Raw genomic sequence first — 13704 nt, forward strand, 5'->3', positions numbered from 1 at the left:
AGCCAGACCTTGCGACTGGCCAGCCTGTGGAGTGGCCTCCCATCTGTAGGAGTTGAGGTCCCTTTAGCTGCTGCAACTGTGGGCAAAAGGTGTTGGGGGTTGCATTTGCAGAACTCTTTCTCTGAGAGGGTTCTCTTTAAGAACTCTCCATCCTGAGCCCCAGCAGCCCTTCTGCTAAGAGCATGCCATGGAATGCAGGATTCCTTCCCCTTTCTGGCACAACTGCCTGTTGAGCAGCTCCCTTTGGAAAAGCATGTGCCCTTCTTTTCACCCACCTAGACATGGTCAGGGATGGGGGGCTACTGCAATTCAAACCCCCCAAACTCAGCTCAGGAGAGTGATGGCCCTTCTTGAGCAGTTTGGGCAGCCTGCCCTGATCCAGGTCTGCTGCTTCTCTTGGGAATTGTTTGAGACCTTTATGGAGCCAGCTGGGCATTGGGGTGGGAATGTGTGAGGAGATGCTCCCCACCTCTAGACAGGGAGAAAGGCAGGGTGATGGTGGGCTCTATTCTCTCATGCTTTTTTAGATGGTCCAGAGAAGTACTTGGAAGAAGAGAACAAGAATTCTGCTTCTGTCCTGCCCGGGGAGATTGATGATCTTCACGATGCCCGGGCACCAACCATTGCCCAGCTGCTGCAGGAGAAGACACTTTACTCCTTCTCTGAGTGGCCTAAGGTGAGTTTGAAATGAACACAGTTTGTATCAAAGTGTTCCTGGGTAGCCCTGGCCAGCAGTGGCTCATACAGCTCCAGCTCTGCCTCCTGCTCCTCTGCACACCCCAGTGGATGCTCTGGCCAAGGTGTTCTTCCTAAGCACCTGTGCCATGGAGATGCTTGCCCTCAAAGCAGTTCACTGCTGAGCTGAGATCAGCTGGGCTGGGCTTCACTTCAGTCCTGACCTGTCATACATGGGTCAGCCATTCCAATTTTAGCTTGCCACCACACAATTCTGTTTGCAGGACCGTGTGATCATCAACCGCATTGACAACATCTGCCACGCCATCCTGAAGGGCAAGTGGCCTTCCTCCAGCCAGCAGTTTGAGTCCCAGAGCCTGCTGGCAGCCCCAGCCATGGCCAGCAGCACCGGCAGCAGGAGCAGCTTCACCGAGTCAGAAGCCCCCGATCCCAGCTTCAACAACGGGGTCTTAATGTCACGAGTACAAAAGGTGAGGGGGGCCCTCAGGAGGTGACAGGCTCTGGAATCTGGGGTGAGAGAGCCCACAAGTACTCAGGAGCTTCTCAGGTGGGGCCCCTTGGTGCCAGGTGGGGTGTATAACACACGGCTTAAGCCACTTGCTCCCCTCCTGGTGAGTGCCCTGTGCTCTCAGCGCCCTGCTGCCCTCGCTGGAATGCAGCTGTTGTTGGCAGCTCCAGGCATCCCACTGGTATTCCAAAGGAAGGGGTGCAAGGAGCACTGCCCTGTCAAGTCCCCAGCTCCCAAGTCTCAGTGCCCCAGTCCCCAGCTGTCACATTGGACAGGAGCTGGTAGCCCAGGGCCCCAGCAGCTGGCGGGGCAGCCGTGATTATAACACCTTGGGATATCTGAGTGTGTGCGAGGGTGCTCCTGCACCATTCTCACCCAGGGAAAAAGATGTGCTATGCCCAGGGAAGGGACATCCCTCAGGGCTCCTTGAAGGGGCAGAGATGACCATTAGCTCAGTGCTGGTGTGAGGAGCTGTTCCCTGGGCAGGGCAGGAGCAGCCATAACCCTCTGTGGCTTTGGTACACACAGGAAGGTTTCCTGAGCCCTGCCTTTGCCAAAGACGAGCGGAAGCACAGGAGACCCTATGAATTCGAGATGGACAGAGATGCCAAACAGAGGAGCCTGGAGCAGCTGGCAGCAGCCCATGTCCATCCCCCCATTGTGCTGAACGGCTGGCGTGAGGCAGCGGTGGACTTGTCCAGAGCCTCTGATGGGAACCCAGGGAATTCCTCTCCTTTCCCCCTGAACACAAACATGCCCAAACTGGGGACCGTGAATGCCCTCCAGAGCTCCCTGGGCATGGACTTGTCTGGCATCCTACAGGCAGGGTTAATCCATCCTGTCACTGGACAGATTGTAAATGGCAGCCTCCGAAGAGATGATGCTGCCATGAGGAGGAGACGGGGCAGGAGGAAAAATGTTGAAGGGATGGACCTCATCTTCTTGAAGGAGAGGCCTCTTCCAAACAGGCTGCAGGTGGGTTGATGCTCCCCCCTTTCACATGGACCCGGTGGAGTCAGCACAGTTTGTTTCATGACCCAACTCTTCCCTCCAAGCTCTGCTGCCCATGACACTGTGCAGCTTCCTCCAGGACAGCTTGGTTTGTGCAGGATCAGTCAGGAGCAGATACTGCAGGGAGGAAGGGAAATTATCCCTCTGATATACAGCACTCTGGAGTGTTTGAATCCTTGTAAGCATTATCAAAAGTAGCTATCCCACCTCAGGGAATGTTTAGGTTTAGGGAAGATGAGGAAGAAAAGATCCTACTGTATGCTTTCTCCTTCTGTCCTGGGGTCCACTCAAAGAATGAAGCAATGCCAGTTCCCCTAGAGCACTTTAGGAGTGATCTGAGGGGAAGTTGGTTTTCCTGGTGATCAGAGTGTTTCCTTGTGAGTTCAGAAGTATCTCCCAGCTCTCTCTGCCCTCCCTACCACCAGAGCTGGGGATGGAGTGGAAATGTAATGTGGTGGTGGGTGGTGATTTAGGGAAGAGGCACTGGGAGTACTTGGATGAGTCTGTGTGATGGGAGCAGATGACCTGCCTTGGGAGCTGTGCTTCTCAGGGTGCACAGGCAGCATTGCATGCTGCTGATGGGCTCTCCCTGCTCCTCCTTCCACAGCAGGATGTTCAGGAAGACCAGCCACAGCCCCCTCAGAACAGTCCCCTCCCTGATGGGCCAGTTGCTGCTACCTCAACTCCACAGCCAGTCCCAGCTGCAGGCAGCCAAGAGAAGGCTGTCCCGAATAAGAGTCTCCTTGACTGGCTCCGGCAGCAGTCTGACTACACCCTCGATGTTCCCAGCTTTGGCACAGTAAGGGTGGCCTGCAGTGGCACGTGTGTGTGTGTGTGTCTGTGTCTGCCTTGTGTGCTACCCTTTGTGGTAGGTTTTTTCTTGTAACATGGTTTGTGATGTTCATTGGGGCTGTTCAGGGTTTCATGACATGTTGAAGAGGTGAGCGCTGTTCCCCTGTACAGCAACAAAAAGCACTTGCTGCTGGAGAACACCTTTCCCCCAGAATAAACATGCCCAGACAGGGGACTGTCAGTACCCTCAGGGCTCCCTTGGTGTGTACCTGTCTGGCATTCTCCAGGAGCTGAGCCCTGTTGCCCAAGGTTGGTTTTCCAGCTACAGTGCATCCATCTGCCCAATGCACAATGTTTTCCAGAAATGCCAGGGATGAATGGGGAAATGAGAAAATGGTTTTAAGGTGCTCAAGGTCTGTCAATGTTGTTCTTTTTCACCTGGGGTCATTTTAGGCAGTGCTATTGTACTAAATAAAGTTCCCAGGCAAAAGGAAACCTGCTCTCTTTTAAGAGTCAGACCAAAGAGGCTGTGTTGGAGGCTGACAGGCTGTGACCATATGGCTGTGGATGCTCTCAAAACGCAGTAGCTCAGAGTGAGGTGCGCAGTCTGATTCTTCCTGCTGTCTCATAAACCTCCACCTCTTGGTTTCACAGGTTAGTTTGATACAGGTTTCAACTTATTTAGCCTGTTAGACCGTGTGGTAGGCAGAGCACAGGTCATGAAACAGAGCAGAAAGAAATGTGGTGGTAAAATAGAAAAGACTGCATCTTGGTCCTGGAGGATCATGTGCCTGAGGCAGGGATTTCCTGGAGCTTGGAGTACAGGCAAGACATTAGCATTTTGAGGGTTACTGGAGATGAAGGGTGAGGAGCATTTGCTCAGCAGGTTGGCCTTCACTTTTCAAAGCCCAGTGACACATCCAGCTGTGTGCCCAGGGCAGACTCGCAGGAGCAGGTGTGGAGGTGCCTTCCCACTCCTTCCCAACACCCTTGCCTTCCAGGGAGGTACTGGAGCTTACCCAGTCTGACCATGCCTCTGGTGAAGCTCTTGCTCCCAGCAATCCAATGTCCCAGGCCAGCCCTGCAGGATCTATTCTCTCAGGGTAGGATGGATTGAGAGAGGCTCTGGGGTACTGCAGTTGCTCAGTTCAGAGGATGAACTGCATTCAGGGTCTTTTTCTGACTCTCAGGAACCCGTGCTGTCCAAGCTGTTCATCATAATGCTCCATCCCTGCAGGCACATCGACAGTGGGACTTGGTGCATGCAGTGGGTGTGCAGTGACTCGGCTCTAACTCGGTAGGTTGCAGTTCAGAGGGCTCTGATCCCAAAGAAACATGGTGCAGCATCTCTGTGATGAAAACAGCTAAAAGAGGAAGGAAACACAGCAGAGCTGAGCTGGTGAGAAGCAAGTGGCCGTATGAGAGTGACACAAGTGGCACACACAGACCTGTTCTTTCTTTACTGGCTGTATGCAGTGTCCTGTTTACAGATGCAGGTACAGGAACCTGCAGCATCAGGAGTGAAGGGGAGTTAGAAAGGGCAAGAGCACTCTTAGTGAAGTATACTGCAGACCCCTTTATATCTACCAAAACCAGTTTTACTCATTTGAGAGCTGGTCCTATGGCAGGGACCAGTTTGTGCTGCTGGCGCTGCTCCTGCCCCAGCCTGCAGGGATTCCCTGTCCCTTGGGAGCCCATCCATGCTGCTCTCCTGCAGGGCTTGTAGCCAGCCAGGCTCATTTAGCCATCTAGTCTCATTAACATTGTCTTGTTTGCACTCCAGAATTTTTCAGACAAGCCCAAGCAGAGGAGGCAGCGCTGCAAGGACCCCAACAAACTGGACATTAGCTGTCTGACGGGAGAGGAGCGGGTGCCGGTGGTACATAAGGGTACCGGACGGCGGGTAAGCCAAGGCCTGTTCTGTGCTCTGCCCTCAGTGTCCCAATGCTTAGCAGCCCTTCAGCTCACCTGTGGGGGAGATTTAGTCCAGAGAAGCCTATGGATGAGACAAACATCTGGAGTAGGTCTCTAATCTACATTATCCTGTGACACGTGTGTGCCCAGGTTCATGCAGACCTGTGAAATAAGTGACTGTGTGAAGAAAGGGATGTGGGAGTGTTGTCCCTTGCCAGGGGGTACAGACCCCTCAGTGGCAATGAGATGTAGCCTTTGGCTTTAGAGCCACTCTCAGCACAGCCCTGTTGTATGCTTCCCATTCTGGGTTTGATTGTTCCCTCTGAGTTCATTGCAGTATGCCACAAATTGTAACATTGCCATATACCAATACCGTTGGTTTGTTCCTCCTTATGAGGTACAGGCCAGAGCACAGCAGTACCCATCCCTCTGCTGGGATTGTAGAAAGTCAAGGGTTGGAAGGGCTTTTTCTTGCTTTCTGAGCAAGTAGGTTGGATTTATTTGTCTGCAGTTTAATCTCCAGGGCACTGATATTCCCTTCTCTGAAATAAGAAGGGGTGTTCGAGAGTACTTTGCACCAAAATTTAGTTCTTAAGCACACCCAGGACTGTACAAGGTCAGAAGGTGTTGTGACATTAATCACATCTAAAAGCAAAATTAAAGAGTGAGGCAGTAAGATTGTTTCAGACACATCTGTGTTCCCCTTTGTTGCCCCCATGCTGACCTTTCCTGGGTGAGTTGGGGACTTTGACATATTTTTTCTAAATGTGGCTTTTACAGAAGCTCTGTCCCCATCTGGTACCTGGAAGGGTAATGGGCTGGGCCACAGAGGGTGAACCTGCCTTTTCTCCCTGGCCTGTGTGTCTGGAGGCAGCAGGCACACACCAAATCCTGCAGAAAGGCAAGAGTAGCAAGGCAAGAGTCTCCACCCCAGCCAATTTGCAGCCCATAGCAAGAAGCTAGGGGAAGTGTAATCATATTTTTTGTATTCTTTTACATAACTCTCTCTGCAATAGAGGTCATCCTTCTGTTTTATAGTTAGGGGGAGCCACGGCACCAGCATTGAAGGAATTGCCAAGGTGGCTTGATGCAAACTTGGAGTATGCTGTTGCAGCTGACTGGGCTGACATTGTTAAGCTTTCAGTAAGTTAGAGCTTTTGGAGAAATCTGTATCATGTCATCTTTTCTTTCCCCTCCCCATCCCCACAACCTTTCTCCAGTGAGGATCTGGGAGCTGCAGGCAGGCCCTGGGCTGGGTGTGTGGGAGGGGATGCTGCAGCCCCAGGGCAGAGTGGGACTGGGGCCGTGGCCAGGCCACAGAGAGAGGGGCCAGCACCTGGGACTGGGGCTCAGCATGCCTGGCTGGAGAGCCTTGGGATGCTTAGGGTAGCAGGGGCAACAGGAGTGCCTTAGGAGCTGGACAGCAGCGTGTGCACAAAGCATTCTCATGGGTCAAATTTTCAAAAGCACCTCTAGTTGACGCTTTTACTCAGCTCCTGTGAACTCTGCCTGCACAGCCATAGGCCCAGCAAAGGCCTGAAGGGTCAGGCACAGACAGGGAGAGGGGCAGGACAGAACCTCCTGTGCCACATTCATCCACCCTGTCCATCCAGCAGTCCCTGCCCCATGTGTGCCAGAGGGCAGAGCTGTGCAGAAGGAGTGCTCTCCCCTCTGGCACACATGGCACTGCCAGATCACCCTGCCCTGCCCCACTGGCTGGCCTGATCCAGACTTCTCCCTGCAGTCCCTCTCACCTGCTGCCTGTGTTTGGGCTGCAGTGGTTTGTGTGACAGTCTTGAAGAGGGCTGGAGGGTGAATCCATTGGCTTAGAGGTTTGTACTGCTCTCAAATTGGTTTTTCCTTAGCTCTGGACATTTAGCATGGTCTGTCCCACTTCCCTGGAAACAGCTCCATGTGCAGGCTGGCATCAGGGCCCCATCTGGGCAGCCAGCCCCAAGTGAGCTGACAGCTCTTCTTTCCCCTGGTTTAAGGGAGCAGTCTGTTTGCCACAGAAACCACTGTGTGCTTTGCTCTGCCTGAGCACCTCTCCTGTGACCTGCTCCTGTGGCTGCATCCCATGATCATTCCCACCCCATGGACACTGAGCTTTTGGTGAATGCATACCTGTCCTGGCAGGGCAGGGGTGCCCAAGGATGGCTGGCTGCTCTGGGCACTCAGGCCAGCAGGAGCTGGGGCTGGCTCTGCCCACTGAGCCCAGGGGCAGCCATGGCCCCATGTAGCTTCTTCCACGTGCTAGTGGGAGATGCTCCCAGTAGGTTCTCCCTCCTTGGGCAGATGCTGTGCTTAGCAGACTGCCAGGTGCATCTAATTCATGTTTCTGCACTACAGCTGTCAAAAGGAAATACTTTTCCTACCTAAATTTATTATTTGAAATGGTTCAAAGAATGGTGATATTGAAATGCAAGGGAACCACGAAGGGAAATGTTTAAATGTCTGTGTTAAGGATGCTGAAAAAGGGAGTGTTAAGCTGTGCTGTGGATTCCCCTGCACTGCTCTGTGTAACCAGCTGGTCTCGCCCACTTCTGGCTGCTAGGTTTTGGTCCCATGTCTATTTTGTAAGGAGAGCTTTCTGAATTCTCCCTGGCATCTCCATGAAACTCTGACCAGGAACTCCTCAGACAGCATGTCCACTCTCTGTGTCATCCCATGAGCTTTGCTGTCCTGCAGAGCATTGAAAATTTGGCCCTTCCCATCTCAAAGAGGATTCTTTCACCTGTTGCTGAAGGCACAATTAGAGCTGGGCAGGGAGCTGAGTGAGCAGCTGACACCACACTGCCCTGGTGCTTCTTGGGCTGTGAGCAGCTGGTGCTGAGGGCTGGGGTGAAAAACAAGGTAAAAACATGCTTCCTCCTCCCCTCCCTGAGCCTTTGAGATTGCAGGATCCTGCCTGGGCAGAGCAAGGGTGTTTTGCATTTGGCAGCATCCCTTGGGGAAAAGTTGTGTGTACCTCTCAAATTCCATATCATGTAGGCAAATATTTCTGTGCCAACACCATGTGGGATGCAGATGTGGGCACAGACAAGCCAGATTCCCTTTGCTGCAGTAGTGACTGTCGGGTGTTCTCTGTTATGTCTCATTTTCAGGGCTACTTACCCGAAAACAAATTCAATCGCGTCCTCACCGAGCCTGTGCTCCGGGACACCGGGCCGCGCCGGAGAGGGAGGCGGCCCCGGAGCGACCTCCTTAAAGGGCCTGGTGTTGTAGCAGATTCTTCTTCTGGAATGGGACCATTGTTCATGAACGGACTAATTGCTGGGATGGATCTAGTGGGACTCCAGAACATGAGAAATATGCAAGGGATCCCCCTGACCGGGCTGGTGGGGTTTCCTGCTGGCTTTGCAGCTGTGCCCGCCGGTGAGGATGTGAAGAGCACCCTGAGCATGCTGCCCATGATGCTGCCGGGCATGGCCACCGTCCCCCAGATGTTTGGGGTGGGAGGGCTCCTCAACTCCCCGATGGCCACCACTTGCACCGCCACCGCTCCCACTTCGCTGACAAGCACAACGAAAGGCGGCGCAGGTGGCGCCGAGAAAGCCGGCGAGGAGAAGCAGGGCAGCCAGGATGGGAAAAAAGAGCCTCTGGCCGAAGATAAGCCTGGTCCTAGTTCATTTTCTAATCAGACAGAATCCGCAATAACTACCAGTAGTCCTGTAGCTTTTAACCCGTTTCTTATCCCAGGGATGTCTCCTGGACTGATCTATCCCTCCATGTTCCTTTCCCCTGGCATCGGCATGGCGCTGCCTGGCATCCAGCAAACCAGGCACTCGGAGGCGGCCACCCTGGAGAGCCAGAAGAGGAAGAGGAAGAAAGCAAAAGGGGAACTGGCAAACCCAGAGCCAGAAACTGTCTCACTGCCGGAAAAAGAAGCTGCAAACAGTCAAAACTGTGTGGAGCAGAGCCAGCCAGCAGCAGCAGAGAAGGAGCAGGATGGACCAGCAGAGGAGGAGCGCCAAGCTGCTCACGACACCGATTAGAACTTTTGTTTCATTGAAAGAAAAACACAAAAAGATTGTGGCTTGTGAGTTTCTTAACCCATAAACTCTTTGTTACTTCCCCTCCCACCCCGCTCCACCTTCATAAACCTGTGTTTCCATGAGTAATATTATCTACCTAATTCCCTGTCAGAAAAAACTGGTGACATACTACATGTTAATAGTTGCAGGGTCTTGCCACTTTATTAGATAAACAGTGTTGTCTAGCTAGTATGGGAGGCACCGAATTCTCATTCTGTTTTTCCAGTCCATCATCCCAGCCAACAATAGCAAATGCAGTACTTGGTCACCCCCTGCAAATTGCTCACTCCTTTGAGAAGAAAAAGCAGCAAAAAAAAAAACAAGAGCGAGAGAAAAGTGTTTATCTCTTGGTCTAACACACAGTCAAGGGTATTTCTGTCTACAGCGACACTGAACGAAAAAGCCTGTGTTGGGGCTAAAAGCACAGCTATAGTAAGTGCTAATGTGTATTTTTGATTTAAAGTATTTCCCTATTTTATCATGGTTACTAGAAAAGTAGTATAGACAGAAGTATATAACTAATGATTGAAAATGCATATATTCATTTCTTTGAAAGGAAACACATAACTGGTAGTGATATAATTTCTTGATCACCCCCACCTCAAAGGTTTGGAGACAAACTGCAGAGAGTGAAAAAATGATGTAGACATTCTTTTGTATTATTTAAAACCAACGTTTGGTTTTATGTTACGTGGAGTTTAGTTGCCCTTTCCTTGGTAGTTACAAGAACTTTCCAGCTTGAGCTGGAAAGATTTTGCACACTTGCATGACTTTTCTGGGGTTACTGTATCTGTAGCAACCAGTTCCTTCATCATTCTGCTTGTCTTCAGTTCTCCTCTCTGGCGTTAGTTCTCAGCTATGGCATTACAGGTGCTCTAAAGGTATTTTTTTCCAGCCGTGAACAGACCACACCGATTTTATTGCTCTGATATGAACACTGAGGCTTTCTGAGTTGTCATATTTCCCTCTGCTTACCCCAGAAGCGACGTTCTCTCAGCAAACACGGAGAAGGCTGTAGCCAGCTTCCCTACTTGGGGAGTCCTCTGAGAAGGACCCTTGAGACTTTCAGAGCCCAAGTTTCTTACTTTCTAGTGGTGGACTGTAAAGAGATGACTTTGGCTTCTTCCCATTCCGTTTGCTGTTGAACAGTATTTCCAGTCCTCCAAACGATTTCAGCATCTGCATTTCAAATGGATGGGTTTTAATGCTGCCAGCTCCCCGCTCCAGCTCTGGGTACTGAGACTCCTCCACAGGCAACTCTTCTGATTTCTCCTTCTCCTCACTCCCTTAATTCGTCTTTCACTTGGGGTTGTTCTTACTTGCAGCTCATGGTCTGAGAATTGAGTGAAGGCACAGTGGTGCAGTGGTGAGCGAAGGGCAGGCTGGGAGGGAGTTGGAGTGTGCTACTCATCAGTTTCACACTTGGTTGTCACAATTTACTGTATTTTTTACTTTTTTTTTTTCTGTTGCAGTTTTGCTAATTTATCAGATGGTCCAAATGTTTTGACATAACTATTTCAGTTTGCATTATTTATTTATGATGCTTTTTGTCATTGTCTTTTATACATTTGGGATTATAAATTATGTACATGTTAAAATTAGCATCTCAAAGAAGTCTGTTACCCGTGGTCAAAAAAACAGTTGGTTTATATTTTCACTGAATTTATTCTCAGTTTACTGGATTGGATTATTTTTTTTAAAGTGTGTAGCCAATCATAATGCAATCCTCCTCCCCCCAATAATTGTGTTCTATTTAATAACATTCTTGTAGCATAGATACTGTATCACTATCGACAGATTTCTTAGAAATGCTGCTATCTCTATTTAACTAACATTTTGTTCAGTTTTTGCCTCCAGTGGAAGCAGAAAGGGTTTTTTCAGCTGTTAAATCCAAAATCAATATAATTTATTTATGTAAAAAAAAAAAAAAAAAGTCACGATTGATATATTTTTGAACCTTTTAAGTACTAACTTTGTTTTTATTCAGTGGAAGAACATGTACTTGCCCTAAATCCTTAAAATACAAATGCTATAAAACTTCATATATCTTCAAAGCCTTACTGTGAATGGATACAGAAATCTCTTCCGAGTCTATTTCTTGTTATGGGATGGTTTTTCCAGGGTTACATGCATAAGGAACAGGGTTTAAAGTGAAATTTATTTAATTAGCCAGCATGCTCTATACCTTGTTCTTTCTTAGCAGACATGTATGCTACGTCTCTGGGTGTTTAGGCTTCTCTTTGCTACTTTGTGACCCTTTTGCAACCCGATATACTCTGTGGATTATTTAGACTGTAAGGCGTTAAGTGGCTGCTTCTTCTTTTCCATCATATCCCAAACAAACGCCAAATTTTCACCGGTTTTCATGGCTATTCACACACATACATCCTTCACCAAATGTGCTAACAAAATAAACTGTCTGTGCTCTTGAACATGGATAAAAAGCAAAAGATTTAAAAGTCAGATTTTTATTTTTTTAATTTAGTGACTAGATGATGCTTATCTTTCAGACTTGGGAGAGCCTTGCTACAGATGTATATAATTTTTTTCAGCAAATATATGTGAATGTTTAATTCACCTGACTCAGTGATAAACGTGGCTTGCCTTTTTCTCAGCATGAATGCCTTGAGCAGCTGTTGAAAGCAGTGGCCTGGTGGCTGCTCTAGGCTTGCTCCCTGTGTGTGTCTGAGTCGCTGCCCTGCTCCCTGCAGGGGCCAGACCCGCAGCTTGCGGCGCCTGGGGGAGCTCGTGTCCCAGGGGACACCATGCAGGAGCAGCCCGAGCTGCAGGGACACTTCAGGCACAGAGGATGCACAGGGTCTCTCTGCTGACCTGCTTTTTCCACAAGGGTGGGTGGAAGCCCAGAGATCTCCAGAGTCATCACCAGCCCCAGGCAGTTACCCGCCTTGGCACTGGCACAGCCCCTCCAGCAGAAGGGGTACTGGGCGTGCTGGGCTCCTCTCCCTGCAGCTCCAAGTTTTGTGAATTGCTTGTCTTAGATCTCTGTGTAAGGATCTCAGGCTTTAGCAAAGCAGGCCTTCCTCACTGTTTTATTGGAATGGTGTGCATGAGCAGCTCCATTCTTCCAAGATCCAGGAAAAAAGAGTAAAACCAGTGCTTTCACTGCTCCACCTGCCCTGTGTAAGCACCTTGTCCTGGTATTTTGTTGCTGCTTTGGGGAAGAAGAAGAGAAAAGCACCCAGCAGAAAAGACTGGCAAAATGTCAGTGTGAACTATGAATTTCCAGTTCCAGAGCCTCCCTTTAAATTCTGGCTCCACACACTGCAGCCTTGCACCTTGGCATCCATAATGCAGGATATTTGCTGGCACAGTCTGCAGGAGGAGAGCCATGGAGGAGCACGTGCTGGCTTTGGGCTGCCACATCAGTGGTGGCTGCAGTGTCTCTCTGTTCAGGCAAGGTGTGTTACGTGCTGGTGGCAGGGAGTGGAGGATGGGCACCATGGGGACAGCTTGCTCCCTGTTGTGTTTTACAGGATACAGGTGCAAATCCTCACTGCTGTCCTGCCTGGGTTTTATCTGACAGGACACAGAGAAGTCACATATAGACAGGATCTCTAATTCCTTTTATGGTCACAAAAATTGGAGGAAGAATTTTCCTCAGCTCTGAGCTGTGGTTGGGGGAGCTTTACCTACCCTAAGTGTAGATGTCCCCACTCTGGGCTCTCCAGCTACAAGAAAGCATTTGGGGTAGGAAATCCTGGCCCGCAGTGAGCTGAAGGCAATTTCTCTAATGACATCTGGTTTGCATTGAATAAAACTTGAACTTTTCAGTGCAGTTTTGCTTCTCACCTCTTCAGGAGCTACTTTGGCCCCAGGGCTGGAGCATGGGCTGAGTCACGAGATCAGGAATCTCCTTACGTTTTACAACCTCAAAGCAGTTTCTGGGCACTGCACTTTAGGTAAAGTCCCCAAATGCCTCACACCCCATATGTCAGTGCACAGCTGCCCGTGGCACCCCTGCTCAGCCGTGGGCACTGGACAGACAGGCAGTGCTGCCAGGCAAGGAGGCAGCCCAGCCACCCACAGAGCAGCAGCTCTGCAGAAGTGGAGGGAAGAGAAACCAGCTGCTCTCATAACCCCTTTCCTGTCAATCTGCACAGTGGGCCCTGTGCATTTGGCCAGCAGGCCCAGGAACATCATCCTCACCCTCCCATGTGGCTTTTTGGGATGCGGATTGTTTCATGGTGCTCCCAGGGGTGGCTGGAGACCATCAGTGCAGTGCCATAGCACAAATTCCTGAAGAATCAAAGATTTCACCTCAGAAGGTATAAAACAATGCAAGATCTTCAGCCCAGCAGGAGATCAGTCCCACTCCCCATGTAGCCTTGTTCTCTCCAGTGGGATTTTAATTCATGAGCAACCCCATACAGCACCACTACCTGGTTCCATTTGCCAGTGATCTGGATGGGATGTGACATTACTGCTTTAACTTGGAACTCAGTCCCAGCCTGCCTGAATGCATCAGTGCAGGCAAGCCCAGCATGAGCCTTCAGAGTCCTCCTGTTGCAGGAGCAGTTGAGGGGAGTGAGAGCCATGGCAGATCCTCCAGCCTCTCTACCTCTGGGCTGCTCCCAAGCATGGGCTGTCAAATTTTTCAGCTGGCTGTGCTATAGCATAGGGAGACATTGTACAGGGATTGCCCGTACTGTCTGGAAAAATAAAATTTTAAAGGAAAACCTCACAGTGACTTTTTCCCTTCCAGAGAGGGAGATTTCTCGTAGAGGAAGA

At 50.2% G+C, this 13704-nt stretch overlaps 2 protein-coding genes across 2 annotated transcripts in view; one reads left to right on the forward strand and one right to left on the reverse strand.

The window, feature by feature from the left end:
* The window catches only part of LOC306809980 (chromodomain-helicase-DNA-binding protein 6-like), a 92436-nt gene extending 81427 nt beyond the window's left edge, over positions 1 to 11009 (forward strand). The window contains 7 exon segments of the mRNA XM_079321968.1: positions 528 to 676; positions 960 to 1166; positions 1733 to 2179; positions 2826 to 3014; positions 4791 to 4910; positions 5960 to 6064; positions 8026 to 11009. Coding sequence (XP_079178094.1) covers positions 528 to 676; positions 960 to 1166; positions 1733 to 2179; positions 2826 to 3014; positions 4791 to 4910; positions 5960 to 6064; positions 8026 to 8916 — 2108 coding nt within the window. The 3' untranslated portion in view covers positions 8917 to 11009.
* The window catches only part of NDRG3 (NDRG family member 3), a 378731-nt gene that overhangs the window by 255581 nt on the left and 109446 nt on the right, over positions 1 to 13704 (reverse strand). The window lies entirely within an intron of this gene.

The sequence above is a fragment of the Erithacus rubecula genome, assembly GCF_903797595.1.
Source record: "Erithacus rubecula genome assembly, chromosome: 18".
Classification (NCBI taxonomy): Eukaryota; Metazoa; Chordata; class Aves; order Passeriformes; family Muscicapidae; genus Erithacus; species Erithacus rubecula.